Raw genomic sequence first — 21,450 nt, 5'->3', positions numbered from 1 at the left:
GATATGCGTGGAGAAAAGTCGGTGAAGATTATTTCTATGTCAATTCGTTAATAAAGTTATAATTTTTTATCTTATCAAGATTTAGTTTTCGTAGGAGCGATTATATAAGAGGAGGTTCAAAAACGTGGCGGTTCGGAAAAGTGGACTGATCAGTACCATTTTTAAAAACACAATGCACCATGTACCATGTACCATATTATCTTGTCTCATGAAAATATCTGAAAAATTGCATAGACAGATGGATAGACGGACAGACAGACTTCGATTGTGACTCGGTCGGTATAATAAAAGATGGATCTATCGTAAGCTTTTCTGGGTGTTACAGACTAATATACCCTACATCGCAAGTCGCGTAGAGTATAAAATAAAATCTGAAACAAATAAAAATTTTTAATTCTAATAAAAATAGATCTCAATGAATTGACAAATTTTTAATCATTTTTTTTGAAAGACTGGCAACATTTTTAAATGATCTTTCTTTGTTAAAAATGATAATTTTGAATTTATTTATTGATAATTGATGAATTTCATTAAGCTGGGATTCGATCGACTGAACACTGATGATTAGAACAATGATTTAAAAATTGATACAATATGCATTAATCAAAATATTTTCCACCATTTTCTATAACTCTTGCCTATCTTTCTGGCAAGATGGCGATACCGCGTTGGAAGAACGATATTGACTTGATAACGATCGACTTGTCATCGACCCATTTCGGCACTTCTTCAACTTTGTGGAACCACGTGTCACCTAAGTCATGTTGCATTGATATGAACAAGTAGTAATAAGAAAACACCATGTCTGGTGAGTGTGGCAAAATTCCCATTCGAGTGTATCCAGCAACAGTGTATCCTTGACAACTCTTGCAACGTGTGGTCTTGCGGTGGCATACAAGAAAAAAACAGCTATTGATGGCTTCTTGATTCCAAAAGTCGATCGATTTGTTCAGTTGACGTCAATAAACGTCTGCAGTTATAGTTTCATTTGGTCTTAGTACCTCGTAACATACTACACCTTAATGATCTCATCATATGCACAGCAAGACTTTATTGTCATGAATATTTCACTGCGGTATCGATGTCGATTACTCTCGTAGCCTATGACTCTTTGTGCTCGGAAGTGTCGTAGTAGACGCACTTTGCTGTGCTAGTCACAGTACGCCGCAGATTATTCTTCTGCTTTTACATGGCAATCAATGAAATCGCGATATTGAAACGATTTGAGGTGGCATTTTCAGACAATTCATGTGGTTGCCATTTTCCCCCCTTTTTTATCTTTCCCATCGTAGGTAAACGTCTGCAGAACTGTCAATATTTTGATTGCTAAACTCTTTGAAAGTGCGTTGAGTGTTTAAGCTGGGCTTTCGTTCAATAAGTCGTCCAATTCATTGTCTTTGAACTTTTTTGATTCTCCACAACGTTCTTTGTCATTGACATCAAATCGCCACATTTAAAACGTTCAGACCAAAAATATCAACGGGGATATGATGGAGCAGCATCACTGTATGCACATCAAGGCATATCCATATCCAGCCGGGCTGTTGTACGCGCGTCCGTATTATACATTTAACACACATCATTTGCAAGAGCACATGAATAAATTTCTTCACACCTTTTAAACATTTCACTTGTTCGTATTGGTTATTTATGAAAACAAAAGTAAAAAATGATATAAAAGAATACCAATCAACGTACGCATATATGTACACATGGAAACAAGTACGTTGCCTATTTGAAAAGAGTTGGGAACAAGCGTTCAGAAGCGTATCCGTTTATATAGAAGTATATTCAACTGAACATTGGTTTTTACCATTATCCCAACCGAAAGAATCCAACATGGTATTGAACTATTTACAAAATTATAAACAATAAAAAGTTTAAAATTAGATCGGTTGCCAATATGTACGCATATAGTCGCACTACGAAAGGCTTTGTGTTTGTTTTTCTATATCTATGGATTCGTATATGTAATACTTGAAGAAATTAATTAAAATACATTACGAAAATGTTTCAAACTATCCTAAGTCATAGATTGCATTGAACAGAACACTCCGTCGTATTCATCTTATGTCTCGAAAATACGAGAACAGCTAATTTTTTGTTTTTATTCCTTGTTTAGTATTGTTGGTGATGAAAACTTGAAACATTGTTATCTTTGAGTGGAACTATAAATTCAAATCCAGCCGGGCTGAAGGAGGCAAGGAATGTAAGAAATGCCAATAAAAATATACGTTTAATATATCTCAGTTGATTGCACATTCCTTTCTGCGAATCCGATCTATCCTTCGAATTTGTAGAGATACTTCGGTAAGAAGAAACAAATTTACTAACATTAAACTCATTAGTTTTCGGGATCACAATACCATGCTTTATGTATAAAATACTATAATCAAATATAATTTGAATTTATGTTGAATCGATTTCAAAAAGTTCATGGATGGATATTGATATTATACCCGATGTCATCAAAATGCAGATAAAGGCCAATCTTTATCAGAGTTAAGTCGACCTGAGCAAGATTCCATTCCGTAAACGAAAATATCTGCTCCGAAATTTCGCATTATGTACTTTCTCTTATAATAATATGCAATACGTTTTTCCTTTTCATCAAACATGTACATTCTTTTTTTACACATTTTAAAAAATGCAAGTAAAACCACTGTAGTGGATCATGGCCTGGCATTAAATATTTTTGTTTCATTTTCAAAAACTGGTTGTATGGAAATTGGTTCAAAAATGATCCTATCCGAAACATTTTCAATAGCGTTCGTTCTTCAGCCAAAACGCGTCAGCATACTAAATTTCATCAAAATTTGCTGGCTGTGGATGAACACAAGAAAATAAGAGGTACAAACGGACAGACAAACTTAGATAAATTCCGAAAGTGATTCTGAATTGAAGGGTTTAATAAAAAGTGGATCTATCTCAAATCCTTGTGGGTGTTACATACATCCAAACAAAGTTCACACACTCTTATACCACAAATCGTATTGCGTGTAATTGAACGTCCCATGCGGGTCAGGGGTCTCATTGAATAATTTTATAATATACTCACACACAAATTTACACTTTGTCAGCTTAGGACATTTCATAAACATTTTTTAAACATGAGTGAGTATGAGCGCGAATGAAATCTAACTGAATTTCTTAACGTAATTATAGATAGACGCGATACTTGACTTCAAAGTTCGCTGGTAGAATTATATTAGCAAAAGCTATACGGACAATCCCTTAAATTGTTAGGTTCCACATTTATTATTAAAAATAAGATAGCGATGTGAATTTTAAAGCTCTCGCTAGACCGGGGAATCTTTTAGGCAACACGATTTCTCTAGTATTTTTATTTCTAGACTACATACTGAGAGTAGTGCGAGACTATAACAATTAAATAAAAAAGAAACTTTTATTAAGGTGAGCAACGAAATTCCAATATTTTAAGAACCTTCGAAGAAAGTCACATAATTAACATAGTGTCAACTACTACGTACTACTATATCGTAACGTTATACCCGATGTCGTCTGTGTTCGCAGCTCTTTTCTAATTCAAGCTGATTAACGGGTGTTTCAGGAAGGAAAAATACAAAATCATTTATAAATTTGGATACTCAAAAAAAATCGTAACTTCTTGCCATTTAATTAATCACAGACATTTCTCCAAAGATGTTTTCTATATAAATTTCGTCTTATTTTTGGTATATTTTGATAACTTCGATCGAACAACTTCGATTGAACCGACTTTAGACAATTTTTTACTGAAAGTGGATGAGGTTTTGACAAGACACATATTAGCTGATAGACGTCACTAAATTTGGTGCACTACTAACATTTAATAGTATGTGAACCGTACGGTATTTATTAGCCTTGTTTAGTTGATAGTTTTTGGGGGTTTTTTCAACGATTTTAATTGGCCGCGCTACTAAAAAAAAAAAGTAAACACTGTTTGACATTGTAACGCGTTAATGTAAATGACGTCTATAGACATCCATTGCATTTGCTTGTAGACAGACGCGACGTCTATAACAATTCTTTATTCTTAGTATTACGATAGAAGAAAGAAATGTGCGTGTGCACTCACTGATTTTAAAGTGAGCGTCAACGTGTTAAAGTCCTCAATTCCTGGCGATTCGTTATCCACGGACATTAATCCATATTGAATTAAAGGCTAGAAAATTGAAATTATCTTTGATAAATCCTTCATTACAGGTTGCAATTTAAGTATCCTAGGAATTTTCACATAAAAAACTGAAATTGTCACATAAGACAAGATTCCAAAATTTTTTCTTATGAACTCATGAAGCCGCTAAGCCCTTCATTCACATACGATCACTTGTAAGATATCAACAAATTCAAAACCAGTAAATTTTATACTCCTTATAATTTTTGTCAACGATACCAATTACATTTTTGGTGGATTTTTAAACGGTTATAAAGAAATTTTGCAAAAATTGACAACCAGCAGTTAGAAAATTGTTATTTCTTTCAAATTTAAGCTTTGCAATTTAATTAAATCCGTTCTTTTCTTTTAGACTCCAATTAGTCCCTTACTGATCGAAGTTCTAAAAGCGACGTAGGTGATTTTAAAGCAATTGAAAAAATTAGAAAAAAAAACATTAACAAATTTACGAACTTAAATTTTCTTATTTTATATAATGTTGAGACTTGAAACTCATACAATAATATCTACAGCATATATCTAAAGTATCGAGTTAATATGCTTCTATCTATTTCTATTTATATTGCTTTCATCTTTTAGGATTTCTTAACTGTACACACGTAATTTGTTATTATATTCTATCTTATGAGCAACTCATATCAAAAAAAGTGAAATGATTTTAAAAAGCTAGTTTCTTCATCAATAAATACATTTGTTGGTCCACTTCAAAACCATGCAAATTATTTGCATCACCTTGCAGGCGCATTAATAGACCACCGAATGATACGTATGCTGACAGGCGAGACGATGCTTCATTATGCGCTTCATCACCTTCTATGCGATATACTTTGCCGAACATAACATATTCAAAACTATCAGCTCGACTTCCATCGTGTTCGAGAGGATTATATTCGCCGGCATCGGGGCAACCGTCCTCACGTAATGTAGTGGCTAGAACTAAACGAAATTTATCGCCCAATTCCATAGGATATAACCAAGAATTTATATCCAATATCAAGTCCATTTTAAAGGATTCAGATTCACAATGCAAGCGAGAAACACGATCAAACTTTTTGCCTTCGGGATCCATGTCCTTGACATTGAATATGTCTTCAAATAAAACACCAGCCATGCCAACAAAATACCTCCAACTGGAATATTGTATAAGGTTTATTCTTTCGTTTTATTATTTTGATATATTTACATTAAAGCTTTACTTACTACAAGTAATCAAATTGTCGGTTAAACGAACTTAGATTAAAACGGTACTTAGGGGGGTTAGCTTAAAAAAAAGTGCGCTTCACGTGCTATTGATGTTGCTCACGCATATTTTGTTTTCAATATGCATTTGGCTTTAATATATCAACCATCTTAGCATACTGAAGTTGCCATATTTTTGCTTTTTTTTCGTTTCTTAATTTTTATGCGCAAACAAAAATTCATAAACTAGAAACAAAATCGTTTTCTGCTTTTCGTGCTATTTTGATTACGTTGAAAAGACGAAATACTTGTTGTAGCTCAGTTTGAACGGAATTAAAGGCAATACAAAAACTTTTAGCGTTTTCAGAATAAAAAATTATTTAATAAATGTTATTATCAAAAAGGATCGTCTTAATTGCGATTATTTTTTAAGTACCATACTATTTTAGAAACTAAATATATGATTTTAAATCACAAATTTGATAATGTACAATTTAATAATATAGCTATTGCAAATCGGAGGCTAACACAATTTGGTGTTATTCCTATTTTCTGCTTGGCACTTTCACTTTCCCGACTTCTTATGGGAATTGACAAACCATATGGATTTGCATACATACATACAAATAAAGCAAATAGAACACAACGCTCACGGAGAAATAAAAGCAATTTATTTTCAATTTTGAACTGTTTATATAATTTATGTTTATCTTACACCAATGTACATTTTCTTTATATTACGTGATTTGCCATTTTGGTTTCGTCGTGCATTATTTGTAAGAAATAAAAAACAAGCAATAAAGACCATTTATTTTAATGTTTGAATATATTCATCAAATTGTTTTATTAGAGACCGTTAAATGGTAGTTTCCAAATTATGAATCAATTAATACACAAAAATATATCTAATATATATACCTACATATGTCTAAACAATCTTCATCATTAATCAAAAAACAAATTTGTTTACTTATATATAAACTTCCTGTTATTCCTGTTATTCTTCATGAGTTTGCTGCTTATATTTATGTTGATTTCTTTATTATTAATTCTAAAACCATATGTTTTGATTCACATTTTTCATTAGTGCCAATCGCCTATAATGAAATATCGTGCACAAATATTGCAAGGCATTTCGATTTAATCGTGTCTCTCTAAAAAAAGGCTTAATACATACTAAAATATTGAGTGTGCCGTAAATATAATTTAGATGTTACTCAGGAAATTTTGTGAAGTTATTTAGAAAAAATCTTAATGGTTTTTACTTATATTTTCTGCAACGTATGGTATAGTTTCCCTAAAGCCGTTATCGTAGGGTTTTTAGTATTCAAAGTGTCTTTCTTGTCTTCTTTGTTATGGCAATACTTTTAAAGAGAACGAGCAAAAGGCAAGAGAATCAGCGTTTTTATGAGTAAACAATAATAGCGCATATGGTTTTCTAAGCAATTCTTTCGATTTAATTAATCTGATTGGCTTGGTAATTAGAAGTAATTTTAACTAATATCGTGTATTATAAATTAACTAAAATAAGATTTAAAAAATATTTTTAACAAAGTTATACATAAGAGCAATGAGTACGTTTCATTGTTACTTCTGGCGCATCTCATCATTCCTCTTCAGGAAGGTGACAAAAGAACAAGAACGACTAGTATTTATTTACAATTAAAAGTGTATGTAAAAATTTTCTTTAGTAAGTAAATGAATACTTTAATTATTGAATTGTATTTGTGGTGACAGTGACGATATGAAGAAGGTAAGTTTTTTTCTTATCCACTTATGCACGTAAAAAACCTTGTTTATCTAAAAAATACCATATGCACTCTTGTAGTTGAATTAATTTTTTCTAGTGCTTGTTTCTATTTTATTATTACCGTTGTCTTTATAATTAATTTTAAGTAATCTTTGAACAAATATATATTTTTGCTACGAAATTTTGTTAAATTTATTCTTTTAGCTGCTTGTTTTATGCTCTAAGCAAATTCTATAAATAAATTGCTTTTAACTTCTTATCTAATTTTTCACCTTTATCGCATATTTTTACAATAATATTCTCTATTATTAAAGCACGGTGTGGTTGCAGTTTCGTTTATTTACTTTTTTTTAGTAGTAGTAGTGTAAGCTGATTACTACCGGGGAAAAGGAATAATTTTTCAGTTTCGCTTAGATCGCTCAAAACTACTTTACAAGGACTGCGTAAACTGTTTTTCTTTACATATTATCCTTGAGTCGACTTAAACACTCCATTTTTCATTTACTGTTGAAATTTTGAAAGCCGTACGAATTAAGAAAAATAGTTGAAATTTGAAAAAAGCACTAACTTCTTTGTTAAAAAAAATGATGTAGTCTTATTCCTTGTTCCAATCTTAAAGATAGGATAATGAAGCAAATTGAATATAGCTTTTGGCTCAATGCACACAGCATTTTCATAAGCAACAAGAAACAACCGTAGGTTTTTGGGAAAACGTTTTATTAAATTATGTATCATAATTTGGATAAGTGATCATTTTAATTTCCCATTTAATCGTTTACAATTTCTAAGCCATTATCAATTTACGGCAATTGCAGCAACGTATATAAAGAAAAGGAAGTTTATACCCACTTCAAAAAAAAGTCTGAGTCGTCATAAGCAAATAGGTATGAAAAAGCAAATCTTTTTTTATATGAACATGAGGGAACATATTATCGGAACTCTTTTCGCAACTAATATTTAAGATGAGTCTGACAGTAATTTTTTGATCGATATTTGCTAAGCTCTTAAAAACTTAATTTAGAAGTTGTTGTTTCTTGTGGCAAGTAGGTTTATTTCTAGGCACATTTGGCTACTTTTACAGGGTGAACCTGAAATAATATCATGTTTAACTTTTCACCTTCATTGTTTATTTTATTTACAAACAGAATATTGGCAGATAGAAAACGCTGTCGACAGTGATTTAATATTATCCTAATCAAAAATATATATGAACTTCGTAGACTCCTTGATATATTTTAGTGGTATTATTAATCAATATTCTATGATAGAAAGTGTTAAAATGATAATAATAATATCCTTTACGAAAATTGTCGTGTTTAAGCTATAGTTTGGTCTGAATTTGTACGGTGCCGGGGGGCTGTCTTAAGCTTATTATTGAAATACTATCTAAGGTCGCGCAGAGCGTACATATCTAAGGTCAGCGTTTATACCCAGAATCATATATTTGTCCGTTCGCCTGTGTATCTATTGAAAGGGCTACAAATATTAAAAATTATTTAAGGCGATGGGCTCATTATTAATGTCTTCTATTTTCACTCATCAGGTCGTTGGCGAAATTTAGCTATAAAGCTGTTAAAGTTCGCGCACAGTCAGAATATTAAAAATCTATTATCGACTGCGTGGTGTTTTGAAGATTGCATTGTTGACGTTTTCCCGACTTTGAGAAATCGAATGTTAGATGAATGGACGGACAGACAAACATGGAAGTTAACGTGTATGTGTATACATGAATACTCGACAAAGTAAAAAAATATGTTTTATTTTCTAGAAGAGTGTTATTGCATTTTTAATGTCTAGCTATAAATATCTGATGACTGATATATATATACGTCTATATATGTATATATGCATATGTATATGTATATATATATATCATTATATTTATGAGTCTTGCAGCGAAGAAAATTGTGAAGAAGAAAAGTGCCAACTGTTCTGTCGGAATTGTCAACGCAGCACCTTTAATTGATTTGCATAACAATTTCCATGAATGTATGAAGAATACTCAAAAGGGAAGCAAATGAAATGAAAAGAATTGAATTGAAACCCATAGCGATAATTTAATGTTAAAAACTCGAGTAGTTGTTTAGATGTTTTGTAGTTTGCTTTTGTTTTCATTTTTATAACTTTGGTTTCAAAGAGTTCTTAATTGAGTTTCTGTCAGCAGTTCGGCTTCATCAATTATTAAGAGGAAACGGTAGCTGGGTGAGGGTTTAGTCAACCATGCCCAAAAATTTTTATTACTTTTTTAAAGAAAATTATGAAATCTGAGATCGTCAATATACATGTATTCACCTACGTGTGTATATAAGCGTATAAGTGCGTTATGGCCTGACAAGGGAGTGTAGTAATTTTACTACTTTAGAATTATGCCCGTTTTTATAGTTTGTTACGTTTTTAATTTCAATAGAGTTCAATGTTGTATTCATATGCCTGAATAGCGAATATATATATACGAGTGTGCGTGAAGTTTTTTTTTATATATGACCGCACAATCGACTATTAATAAACATCTGCCAGTCACATGTGCCTTGTTAGACGATGTGCAGCACACACATGTATAAATATTTATATATATATATATATATATATATATATATATGCATATATTGATGTGTTTGTGTCAGACGGCACCACTGGTCTGGTTTGATACTCTGTGTTTCCGTGCTTTATTTTTAGTTTCCATTTCCAATAGCGTACAAAACACAAAAAAAAAAAAAAAATAAATAAATAAAAAATTAAAACTGTTTTCTTCTTACCAAGTACTTGTTATTGTTGTTTTTGTTGTATTTTTATCAGCAATAGTTTCTGTTTTTTGCCCTTTTTTTCGTTACCCAACAACACCGTTCCGTCTTATTTGAATTTTATACAATACGAATAAATGAATTTTTGCTAGTGTTAAATATCACAGTGCTTGTACGTACTTATATACAAACTTACATAATTAAATATATACACATATATACATAGACATTGTGCATATGTATTTACATGGGTTTGCTCATTTTTTCCAATTTTTAAAATGTTTTTTTTAAAGTTCTACTGAACAATTCCTGCTTGATTTGAAAAATCGTTCAGTTATGCCTAATGTGCCATCACTACCATTAAATCAGTTTGTTAAAATACTTTGCTCCAACGCAAGAGCAGCAGTAGAAGAGCAGCTGCGTCAAATTTGTCAAACGCTTTAGAAATAAATAAAAATATTTTTATAATGCAATAAAAATGTTCTGTTGAACTTGTTAACGTTATCAGAACCCAGAAAAAGTGTTTTTTCTTTATTCCTTTTTATGTTTTCGAATCATTCATATCTTTTTCCTCATTTTGTGTCGCTTATCATCGCTATTGGATGATAACAGTTTCTTATCGGCTATTAGATGTGCCTGCATTGGAGTCTTAACTAAACAAAAGACTAAGGAAGCAAACCTGCCAATGTATGCGTATGTGTAATGATGTGTATCTCAATAAGTGCTGCTGCATATGTGTGAGTTTTTTTAATCTTTATTTAGATCTTTCGTATGGTACTGTATCTGGTACTGTTATTTATTTATTTATATCAAATTTTGTAATATTTTTCTTTATATCTGTGCATATGTACGCTTATCAAAATGTGTCTGTGTGTACACATATGCGTATGTATGTATGTGTATATTATGTATATATATATATATATATATATATAAAGTTTTAACTTAGGTTAGTTTTGTTGGCTTTATCGCAGCGCTATGCCGCGATACGTAAGCGTTTAAACAGCTGTTTTCTTGTTTAGTCATTAGGAAAATATGATAATTATATGATAACAGCAAAGTTAGGAAAGAAGCATCAGAGTCTACTTACATATTACTCGATAGTTAACCTTGCTGTGGTCTGCGGTTTGATTTTAATTATTATTTATATTTCCTAATATATCTTTTCTCTTACAGTTTTAAAAGCCTTTGTAATCTAAGTATAATCCCTAAGATTAAAAAAAATAAAAACAAAAAAAAAAAAAAAACAACTAAGCTAATAATTTTTAAAATATCTAAAAATGCATTGACAATTTAAACTCTGGTGTTGGGTGATTGGCGGAAATTCAAGTAAATTAAAAACGAAAATAATTGATTGGAATTGCTTAACAAAAACATTTATTAGACAGAGGCATTTAATACAGCCGCTGTTTCGTTCCTGTTGCTGGTGACGGTTTCCCTCTTTCAGCTATTACATCAGTCATCCATTTTTATTAATACAATTTCCTTAATAATTAATATAAAAATCTATATAAATGGTGCGCAGTCGCCGTTCCATTTCGAAAGAGGACGCTTCCTCGGTTTTAACAGACAGTGGAATTTCATTGTCTTCACCATCGTCAAATCAAACGCGTTTCCCGTCTCACCATCATCTCAGCGAGGACGAAGAGGAAGCTATTCTTAATAAATTGTTTGTAACGGATGACGAAAATACGATCCAGCGTACAATAGATGATCCCACTGTGTCAAAAAGTTCTATCGAAAAGGTTGTTGACAGCGATAGTGAAGATAATCAGTTGGCAGCAGAAGAAAAGAACAACGGTAAAGATGAAAAAGAAAATAAAACTGATATAAACGCAACGGTTGCACAAAACGATTGTAAACCGGTTGTGGGTGCGCCAGCCGGCAAAAGATCACGCAAATCATACATTTGCGAAGTTTGCAATAAAGAGTTTGGCGGCAATACTGACCTCAAACGTCATCAATTGATACACTCCGATCAGAAGCCCTTCAAATGTGAACAATGCGGTAAGTGCTATCGTCAAGCCATCAATCTTAAAAATCACATTACAACGGCTCACGCTAGAAAGAAACAGTATTCTTGTGATCAATGTCCGAAAACGTTTGCTCTGAAGGAACGTCTCAAGCTGCATATGCGTTTGCATTCTGGTGAAAAGCCTTACGCTTGCAGTCAGTGTGATAAACGTTTTGCTCGCGGTGGTCAGGTAAATTTTGCAACTCAATAAAATATAATAAAGATCACATTTCTATGTAATGTTTTCTGATTCAGCTACACCAGCATACGGTTAGTCATCATCAGGATGCCCCGAAGAAATTCAAATGTGAAAAATGTTCGACACGATTTTCGACCTCCTCAAATTTAAAAGCTCACTTAGAACGGCATGAGCACGGCCCGGAACATTATTGCAACATCTGTAATGAGCACTTCGTGAATGAAGTGTTACTTAAAACCCATGTGGCAAAGACGCACTACAAACTGAAGCAGGTCGAATGTGAAGTATGCAAGCAAACTATAGAAGAAGAAGACTTGGCTACGCATATGAAAACTCATGCCAATGTAAAGAGTCACGTGTGCGAAGTGTGCCATTCAATGTTTATGCAAAAGTCACAATACAATGTGCACATGAGAATGCATACGGGCGAACGTCCCTATCAATGCCAGGTAATTTAAGTATCTTTTATTATTGCAAGGAGAAAAACATAACTTAAATTAATACCTTTCACAGGTGTGCTGTCAAACTTTTGCTCATTCGAGTGTTTTAAAATTACACATACGTAAACACACCGGAGAAAAGCCCTTCAATTGCTTACTGTGTAAAGATGATGAGGTAGCGTTCTCTCAGTTAGCTCATCTGAAAACGCACATGAAAAAGATACACAATCAATTTAAGCCTTATATGTGTGAGGGTTGTCATGAATTTTTTAAAGTAAAAATTGAATTGGAAGCTCATCAACATCGCTGCGATAAGTGTACATCCAATATAGACGAACAGGATGCGCGTTACAATGAAGCTCAAATATTATCGCATATACGCTTCCATATGGCTATATTACTCAAAAAAATTTCGTCCAACCAGAAATTGCAGCAGTTAGGCTTTGAAAAACGGCTCATAGATAATGTGATTATGGCTTCATTGAAATTGGCTAAACGAAAAGTACACGATGATCCTAATTTAACACCCATTGAACGCATGCGTTTAAATGTGCAAGAGTTACTTAATTGGATAGTGCCAATAAAAGTAATGGAGACATTTCGTGAGGAGAAACTCTCAGTGGAAAATATATTAGAAAAGATAGTTACCATGTATATGAAACAAAAGTAATAAGCTTGACTTGATTTTCATATTGTTTTTAATGCTTCATGTGCCATAAGCTAAGCATTTCGTTCGGAAGGAACGTTTTCTTATTTTAATAAGCTTATTTAAATCTTACTCCGATTATTTACGGGTTAAGTAAGACGGACTTGCCATATTTATTATTATCCTTTTCTCCTTTATTATTTTTCTTTTTTGCCTAGTATCCCAAAGATTTTGAAAAACACCAAAAAGTGGAACTAAATAGAATTACGTAACTTGTTCTTAAAACTAGTCTAGCTTTACGGTTTTGAAATAATTCTTGACGCCTTTCTTGCCCTCGAAAACATAAAACAAGAATAAAAAAAAAAAAAATAGTTTTCTCGTCGCTGAAGTTTTATTTACACATCATTAAACAATAAAATAATTACTGATAAAAATCTATACTACTTCATAGTCTTCTATTTGTGCTGTTATTTTCTAACAAAAATTTAATGTGGAATCTATTAACGGATAATCTGAATGTCACATGAATGTGACTCCTTCCTTAAATACTAAAACAATTTAGATGAGTTCGTATAACTGAGCACATGAACATAAATGTAATCAGTATTTAAAATTTTTCTATTCACTTTTTTACACAGAATCTTTTTAATGTGAGCAGTAATTTGACGAGCCGCCTTCAGGTTTCATATTTCGTCTGGAAGATGCATATCCGTCTTCAATTCGAAAAGCTAGTACTTTCTTTCAGTGTTAAACTTCCATATGGTGCTGTTGATAAACATTTTAAATACGAAAACATTTGTGTTGAGACCTTCCGAAACCGTATTTAAGAAACATTCGTCTCTATATTTATTGTAAGTTATTGAAGATTGATGTTCAGTAGCGTTGCAACATTTTCGCATGCTCCAAATTTTGAGACTAGCAAATAATTATTAAGCTTAAGTTTTCGCTGGGAATGTTAATATTCTACTCATTTTTACGTCCGTGTGATGAATGTAAGCCCGACCGAATTTTATAACAAGACAGGGGAGTTGTTCATTTATCGTCATGATTATAAATGTAGATCGGTGCTACTGTGTATAAGATTATCTATATTGTTTCATGATTAAACGTACAAACATTGCGAGATAAGCTGCCTAAAAATGTTAAGATATAAGCTTAAAAAAGACGTTCGAAAGTGTAACAGGCTTAACATAAGCTTCGTTATACGCACTTCGGAAATATTTTGAAGAAGTGCTTTGTGAATGCTCGTTTTTATTTCGCTTATTCTAAAGCTTAAGCAACAAGGGTGTTTGGTCAAAAGCAGTAAATTTAATTTGATTATTATTAGACCTTGCTAGGTTTACTCTATGCCAATCTTATAATGGCTTTAAAGGCGTCTAACCTAGCATGTGTTAACTGCTCTTTAAAAAGTAGTTAAACGTTTATTATTATATACAGAAGCCGAATTGATCGAGCGTGTGTATGACATACAAAATGTATGCAAATACATAATTGCCCTGGTTGAGGCATGAGATGCCCGAACGAGAAAGGGGATATTGTGTTGACTGCTCTTTCTTGTAAAATTTTGATTATGACAAACTCGGTTAATATCATTCCACTAGCGCATTAAAGTTACCGAGATTTGCCCCAATAACTGTTCGCAGTGCTTAGTAAAACACCGTGAAAGCTTTTAAATTTTACTACGACTTTCAATATATATTAAAAGACTTATGTAACGTAGTAGCACAGTCTAAAAATTATTAAGTCTGCTAATTGAATTAGCTGAGCCGCTTGATAGCTAATTTTTAAGATGACCCAATATTTGCTCATCGGGTTTTTGTTAAGTAGTTAATTTAATCACAGACGTAAGGAAACGATTGTAGTGCTTGTACCTCTTGTGATTTATTTATATGAAAAGCAAACATAGCCAAACTAGATTTTACAATTTGTTTTTGCCGGAATTTGTATTCTATATTGGCTAACGCTATAAATCAAATTGTTTTTCAGATCGGGATTTCATTTTTATTCTTTTTCTTTTTTTTTTGGCAAATGTTTTAAGGAGAATTTAGTGTAACGAAAGATGTGCTTGTGTATGTATTCGTTTGAAAACATTATACACAACAAACTGGTTTTAATGGGGACTTGGTTTTCATCATCAACGGCGTCATCAATACTGTGTGAGCTTCCTGGGGGACAAATGACAAACTGTTCCACTGTACCTCATTGACAACTCATGCTAAACACTTGACAAATAAGGTATGAACGTTTGTACATACATACCATGTACTTTCCTAGTTGATAGAAACAGAGTTAGACGCACGGACTCTCACACAAATGCACACAAACATGCGATCGTATATGCACATTCATGCACACAAAAGCCGTTAAGTTACCTGCTTGATGTTGCTGGCCCCATAACGCTTGATAGAACTACATCAAAGTCGCTGATATCAATTTAGTTTTACTATAATGTGTTTTAATCAATTTGATTGACAGGGAGACCAAGTCTTATGGTGAGCACATATTAAACACTAAAAAAATTTTCTAACAAATCAAAGAGCCGACTAATGCGGTCTAAAACTTCCATTCTAGCTTTGCTTTAATGCTGGTCGTCGTTTGTCTCTCTTTGATCCCATTTAATGTAAAGAATAACATAATAGACAAATTTCCTATTTCAACGTATGGAAAATAGAAAATTTATTTAAGACTAATTAAAAGGCTTATGTCTTAAGTCTTTTGATCTAAGAAAACGTGCACTATTCAGAAAATCAATGAAAATGTTATTAATATAGTTCTCAAGAATTTCTGTGACCCAATATAATTTCCTTGGGTTAAGAAGACGATAGGAATACGTCTGCCATATGTATCATTCTAACCGCATATTAATGCATCGGTATATGCCCGTACGTGACAAGATGGTAATCTTTGCACATGAGGTCTTTGCAACTATGAATATGAAACGATTCAACATTCAAACATTAACACTTGCCGTACTGCTTACAATGCGAAGCTCTCCGTCCGCTTTAAAGAACTGCCAAGTTGAACTCTCTGCTCAACCTTTGGCAACATTTTTGTGGTAGCGAAGCAATAAGAAGAAAAGAAAGTTTGAGGCCGTGCATGCAGACGCTGGATCGTCTTTTTCAAGCTATGAGTAGGTGTACAAATGGGAACGAGAAAAAAAAAAAGCGAAAGAAGACTAATTTGTTAAATTTTCCACGGCGTTGTGGCATTCATTTGTTTTCGCTCAGAGAGCGAATCACCCAGCGTGCCCAAACGTTGTGCTGCTATTTATTCCGCGACTATTGAATGATTCGTATATATGTGCGACATATGTTTATGGTTTATTGAAGTTTATACCTCCGTTTCGATTAAATTAAGAAGGGAAATTATTAAATGTTAATAATTTTTACATTTCATAACCCGGCGAGGATTGCATAAGTCAACAATGCGTCATCTACAGAATGTCTGTTACTTTTTCTGATTTTCTTGCTATCGCTAATAGGTGGCGCATGCACGGTTCTGATAAGGCAAAAAAGAGAAAACAAAGGTAAGTAATACAACATTTCAAAGTACAACTATTAAATGGCTATAAAGTTTTTCCTGTACATTTAAGAGGCATTAAAATACTCGACAATATCAATAACATGCAATTTTGCTGATGAGGCCGATGAGGCCAATGAGGCTGTCGAACAAAAAATGCATATGAGTACATAAGCGTATATGTATATGGGTGCATGGGCATGTATACATGAACACATGGCATTTATAGCATTGAATATATGTACATACATATGTATATATCGATGTATGCGTGTAATAATTTTTAGAACTGTTTGGCTTAAGAAGATGACTCTATAAATCAACGCTTTCAACTCTTATGACTGGGAAGAACAGACAGATTGGCTGGTTGTTAGCTAGTTGCCCGTTGGCTTGTCTAGCGTAGCTCATTGAGTAGTAGTAACTGTGCGCGCGTATATACACCGATATACGTACATTACGTGATTGTTCATAAAGGTTTTATGATTGTAAAGCAAAGTCATCATAAGTACGTCAAGTTCTCACATCTGAGCAGCGTTACAAATAATAACAAATTCTGACAAATTGGCAAATTAACTTTTAACTCATTTTAACGTGCATAAACATAAACACAAATGAAAGTATGAAGGCAAACATTAATACAAGTGCACACACATACATTATCTGTTTTTTTATAAGTGTTGAAGTTTGATTGTTGGTGTTATGTTCGTCCATACATACGAATCAGATAGTCGATAATGTTTATTATTAAGTTGTGGTATGGTTTCACTTGTTGTATTATATCATTGTTAATCGTGTGTGCAGACAATACATGGCAATAACTTATTACATCATCAATATACAACCGCAATAAGCACACATGTATTTTTCCTACAGTTAAGCCATTCCGTACAGTTAGAAAAACAAAATGCGAATAAGATTTGCGTAACTCATGGGAAGAAGGAAATAAAATGCAATTCTCAGAGGGAACATATAAGTTTTGCACGTTACCATAAAACGTCATCGAATGTGTATGGAAATCGGTCAAAGGAATTGTCATTTTAAACCAACAATAGCCGAATTAACCGTTAAATAAAAAATTTCTCGACTAAAGTCGCTGAGCATTACTGTTCAGTTATAACACTAAACTGGTCTATAATAATAATTTGGCAAAGAAATAACTGCAGCAAATTTGTTCATTTTTTTTTTTTTTTTTTGGAACCCACCCCATAAAAGCATTTTAATGAAAAGTAAGATAGGTGAAGAGTGAAAAGATTTTTGACAAGAAAGGTAATTCTACTTAATTAGGATCCATGAGTAGCAGAAAAATTCTAATAGTTTACTTTTAATGAGGATCATTACATACAATAAGGTTCGAAAAATACATAGATTTAGTTTAAATTTAGCAGTAAATGTATATTTGAGATTTAAAAAAATTAAAATTTACGGAGGCTTGATTTTTGTGAGAACGACTATATGGGAGTGGTTCAAAAAATATTTTCATTCAAATTTTCCATATTTACCTTCTACTATTACTACGCCAGTATAATATCATTTTTCACCAGTTTTTGTCGAAATGCTGTCGTGAATGCTGCTTGCATTGTATGATGGAAGGTAATAAAATAAATTGCCTCTCACACCTACCACCATTGAAATCTTTGCTTTTATACTATACTGTGGACTTCTTCTCTAACTAAATTGGCTCATTTCCAGTATAAATCGGCGTGCAAAAATTTTCAATGTTTCTACCATATTTGAAGTCGATATTTCCATTTTTGCGACTAGAAGAAAGTCAACAATATACCATACAAGCCCATAAATGTGGCTTAATCAATTTAGAATATCATTTTCATTCAGAATATATGTACTTTACGGGGTCTCTGAAACTTCCCTTTGGGTGTTGTAAACATTGTGACAGAATAAGGATACCCCCGATCGTTAAGTGGTGGGTATAAAATATTGAAAGTTTATTAAAGGAAAATAATGCTAAACTTTTTATTCAAAGAATTTTCCATCACTAGTTAGCCCATCTGGTTACAGAACATGAATTCCGTTTCGTCAGAATAACTTGTCGTTTGAAATTATATCCATTTTACGTTATCGTTGTAAGAATCAAATCGATAATTAAGATGGAATAAAAAATAAGGCACTGACTAAAACAACTGTCAATCAAAAGGAGAGATCCTTGGCGAATGCGACGTAGGAAGTAGCAAATCCGATTCTAATGCCAGCAATGTTTCACGGATATCGCATATGGTGGCCAGAAAGGTAACAAGTAAACATATACATGTAAACTACTTGCACGAAAAATTTGTCAAATGTTTATAACACATAAAAATATCCAAGGGTGATCTTAAAAAAAATTTAACGAGTTATGATATAAATAATTTTTGTCGAGGTGTCGTAGTTTTCATATGTGCCTGTTACGTAAAGTTTTAAAAAGCAATGAGTAAAAGATTGAATTCTAAATATTATTAAGTTCGGCTTAAAAACTTACCAGCTACTGTTCATCATAATAACTTATATATAATCGGGTGGTTACGCATTAGAAAGGAACAATAATAATTTCTTCAACTTTGTTACTCATTCTTTGAATGTTTAATTCGATTAGTTAGTCGACTTGAAAGCTACTGCAGCCAATCAATCAAAGAAAAAGTTTTCTTTTTTCTTTTATTTTGTACTTTTCTTAGATAGAAAATGACGTTGATAACGATGATAGCAACAACAATGGACGATGGTTTTGCAATTAATATGGCATTAAAAGTGCAAACATAACAACTTACGCAATAATGCGGAATGGAATATGTATGTAATTGTTGTAGTGTATTAGTGAAGGTTTATTAGTTTTTTGCTATGTTTTTATTTTGGCTTTTGCTTTTATGTAAATAGCGTTCTTAACGACCCCCACATAAGCCGCAAATGTAGAATAATTTCATTTTAAGGCAACGTCTAGAGAGAAATCTTTGATAAGGGAGATGAAAGAATTTTTACAAGCAACAATAAATAAGAGAAACACAAATAAACGGTAAGAAACGTTACTAAAATTGCTAGCAAATTGTTACATTGTTAACAACAATTTTATAGCCATCCCACAAGTAAGCACCTAAAGATCTGTGGCGTGGTATGTGTATGTGTCTGCCTACAAAATTTAAATGTATTTAGATTATGTGCAAACTATTAAAGTAAATACTGTTGTTGTTGTTTTTATTCTTATGAAAAAGAAAATTGCGCGAGCACCTTTAGAAACATATGCTTTGTATGTGTGTATGTTTATATATATGCTGGTTTAGAAGCGACTGTTTGGGATTCTGTAGTAAGATTATGAAAAGAATTGAAAGCAACATTTGAACAAATTTCGTACAAAATGTTTACGGCATGTAACTCGTAAAGAATGCTAAGGCCCTTATGCTTCTAGAGCATCACCAGTCTACGGTATTGTAACACGCATGCTCGAAGGCATTTTAAAATCTGCATTGGTTTCAAGTCTATGGGACCTCGAGACAATTTTTCTTTGAAGCATACATACACTTATAGAATAAGCGTTTATAAAAACGCAAACAAACATATACACGCGTAGCTACGCATACATATGTGTACGGGCCGACTCACATGCAAATAATTCTAATGTCTACATTTGGTGGCAAATTTGATTTTGCGTGCTTTAAACCACTTGAAATTTGCGTGTTATTCTATATGAATTTGTATTTGTTGCTATAATTGTTGTTATTGTTATCGTCATTATTGTTATGTACACAAGTATGGTCATGTTCACAGTGTTATAGCCCTATACTTATTCGTTCGTTTTAGTTAAGCATTCAACAGGTTAACCATTTGATAATAACGAAACTGAAAAGAAAGGAGCTTGTTGTTCTTAATGCTGTCACATATTTTGTGCACGCTGTTCCCTTTCAGAGTCTTCTTTCTTTTTGGCATTACGCAGCCACTTGCCTAAGTTTGTCTACGCATAAGAGTGTATAGCGAGTGTGTTGCTCGTTCTTGTTGTTACAGCGGTTGGCTTACTCGTCAGAAACATGCAAATATGCACGCACACGAGAGAGGGACTACAATTCCTCTGTATTTTCTACAACTTTAAAATTTTTCCCTTGTTTTTACGGCATTTTTCTTTCTTTTTTTATATCTATTAGTGAAGAATAGGGATATACTAGATTTGCCCTTTCGGCTAAACAATTACCAGCGATATGCATCAAATACCCGATAGAGTATATGTATATATATTTTTTTCGATTTATCGGAGACTTTCAGTAGTCTTGACCATGTGACTCGATATGTCGGCTGCCGCTGGAAAACTTGTGAACTTTTGTGTAAAAATTGACAGAGAAAGGTGAAACTTGTTTCAGCTGACGAGTATGGGTCCACTATATTTGTAAAAAAAAATGCCTGCAAGCTAATAGGAGATGCTCGTCCTCAATTTGCTGATGAAGTGATATGTATATATATACATATATATATGCATATATATATATATATATATGCATATATATATATATATATATGAAGTGGACTTAAAACGTCAAACCCATGTGCCCGTAATAATCAAAGCATAACACGAATTAATCTAAGCCTTGGTGCAAAAAAAAATAATAATAATAATGAAAATGGATGATTACGATGAACTCAGTTGCACACAGATAATACTTGGGGTGTTAGGCATCGAAGATTCGTCACAAGCCGACTGTAACTATATTACTTGTTTCCTTTAATTCTTTTATTTTATTTGCTATAGACTTGTTTATTTATTTATTTTTTCTTATTATTTTCTTTTGGGATGGTTTTTTGTATGGCTATAAT

The 21,450-nt window shown here is 32.6% G+C and overlaps 2 protein-coding genes and 1 long non-coding RNA gene across 3 annotated transcripts; 2 read left to right on the top strand and 1 right to left on the bottom strand.

The window, feature by feature from the left end:
• Positions 1 to 4,620: 4,620 nt before the first annotated feature.
• LOC119637934 (DNA-directed RNA polymerases I, II, and III subunit RPABC3) lies at positions 4,621 to 5,519 on the bottom strand. Its single transcript, XM_038034402.1, has 2 exons — positions 5,378 to 5,519; positions 4,621 to 5,307 (listed from the first exon to the last, which is right to left on the bottom strand). The coding sequence occupies exon 2, from the start codon at positions 5,286 to 5,288 to the stop codon at positions 4,836 to 4,838; it is 453 nt and encodes a 150-aa protein (XP_037890330.1). The 5' UTR covers positions 5,289 to 5,307; positions 5,378 to 5,519; the 3' UTR covers positions 4,621 to 4,835.
• A 1,237-nt stretch (positions 5,520 to 6,756) lies between these two features.
• On the top strand, positions 6,757 to 11,094 carry LOC119637922. Its single transcript, XR_005247352.1, has 2 exons — positions 6,757 to 7,109; positions 11,024 to 11,094. It is a non-coding gene; the product is annotated as an uncharacterized LOC119637922 (long non-coding RNA).
• Positions 11,095 to 11,361: 267 nt separating this feature from the next.
• On the top strand, positions 11,362 to 13,505 carry LOC119637921 (zinc finger protein 271). Its single transcript, XM_038034365.1, has 3 exons — positions 11,362 to 12,051; positions 12,117 to 12,509; positions 12,574 to 13,505. Exons 1-3 carry the CDS (start codon positions 11,362 to 11,364, stop codon positions 13,168 to 13,170), a joined length of 1,680 nt encoding a protein of 559 aa, XP_037890293.1. The 3' UTR covers positions 13,171 to 13,505.
• The last annotated feature ends 7,945 nt before the right edge of the window (positions 13,506 to 21,450 follow it).

The sequence above is a fragment of the Glossina fuscipes genome, unplaced genomic scaffold, assembly GCF_014805625.2.
Source record: "Glossina fuscipes isolate IAEA_lab_2018 unplaced genomic scaffold, Yale_Gfus_2 61, whole genome shotgun sequence".
NCBI classification, from domain to species: domain Eukaryota; kingdom Metazoa; phylum Arthropoda; class Insecta; order Diptera; family Glossinidae; genus Glossina; species Glossina fuscipes.
This window is presented reverse-complemented; position numbering and strand designations above follow the sequence as displayed.

Coding starts and splice junctions, on each gene's coding strand:
- LOC119637921 (XM_038034365.1), top strand. CDS start 11,362: ATGGTGCGCAGTCGCCGTTCCATTTCGAAAGAGGACGCTTCCTCGGTT. Junction 12,052..12,116: donor GTTTTGCTCGCGGTGGTCAG/GTAAATTTTGCA, acceptor TTTCTGATTCAG/CTACACCAGCATACGGTTAG. Junction 12,510..12,573: donor AACGTCCCTATCAATGCCAG/GTAATTTAAGTA, acceptor TACCTTTCACAG/GTGTGCTGTCAAACTTTTGC.
- LOC119637934 (XM_038034402.1), bottom strand. CDS start 5,288: ATGGCTGGTGTTTTATTTGAAGACATATTCAATGTCAAGGACATGGAT.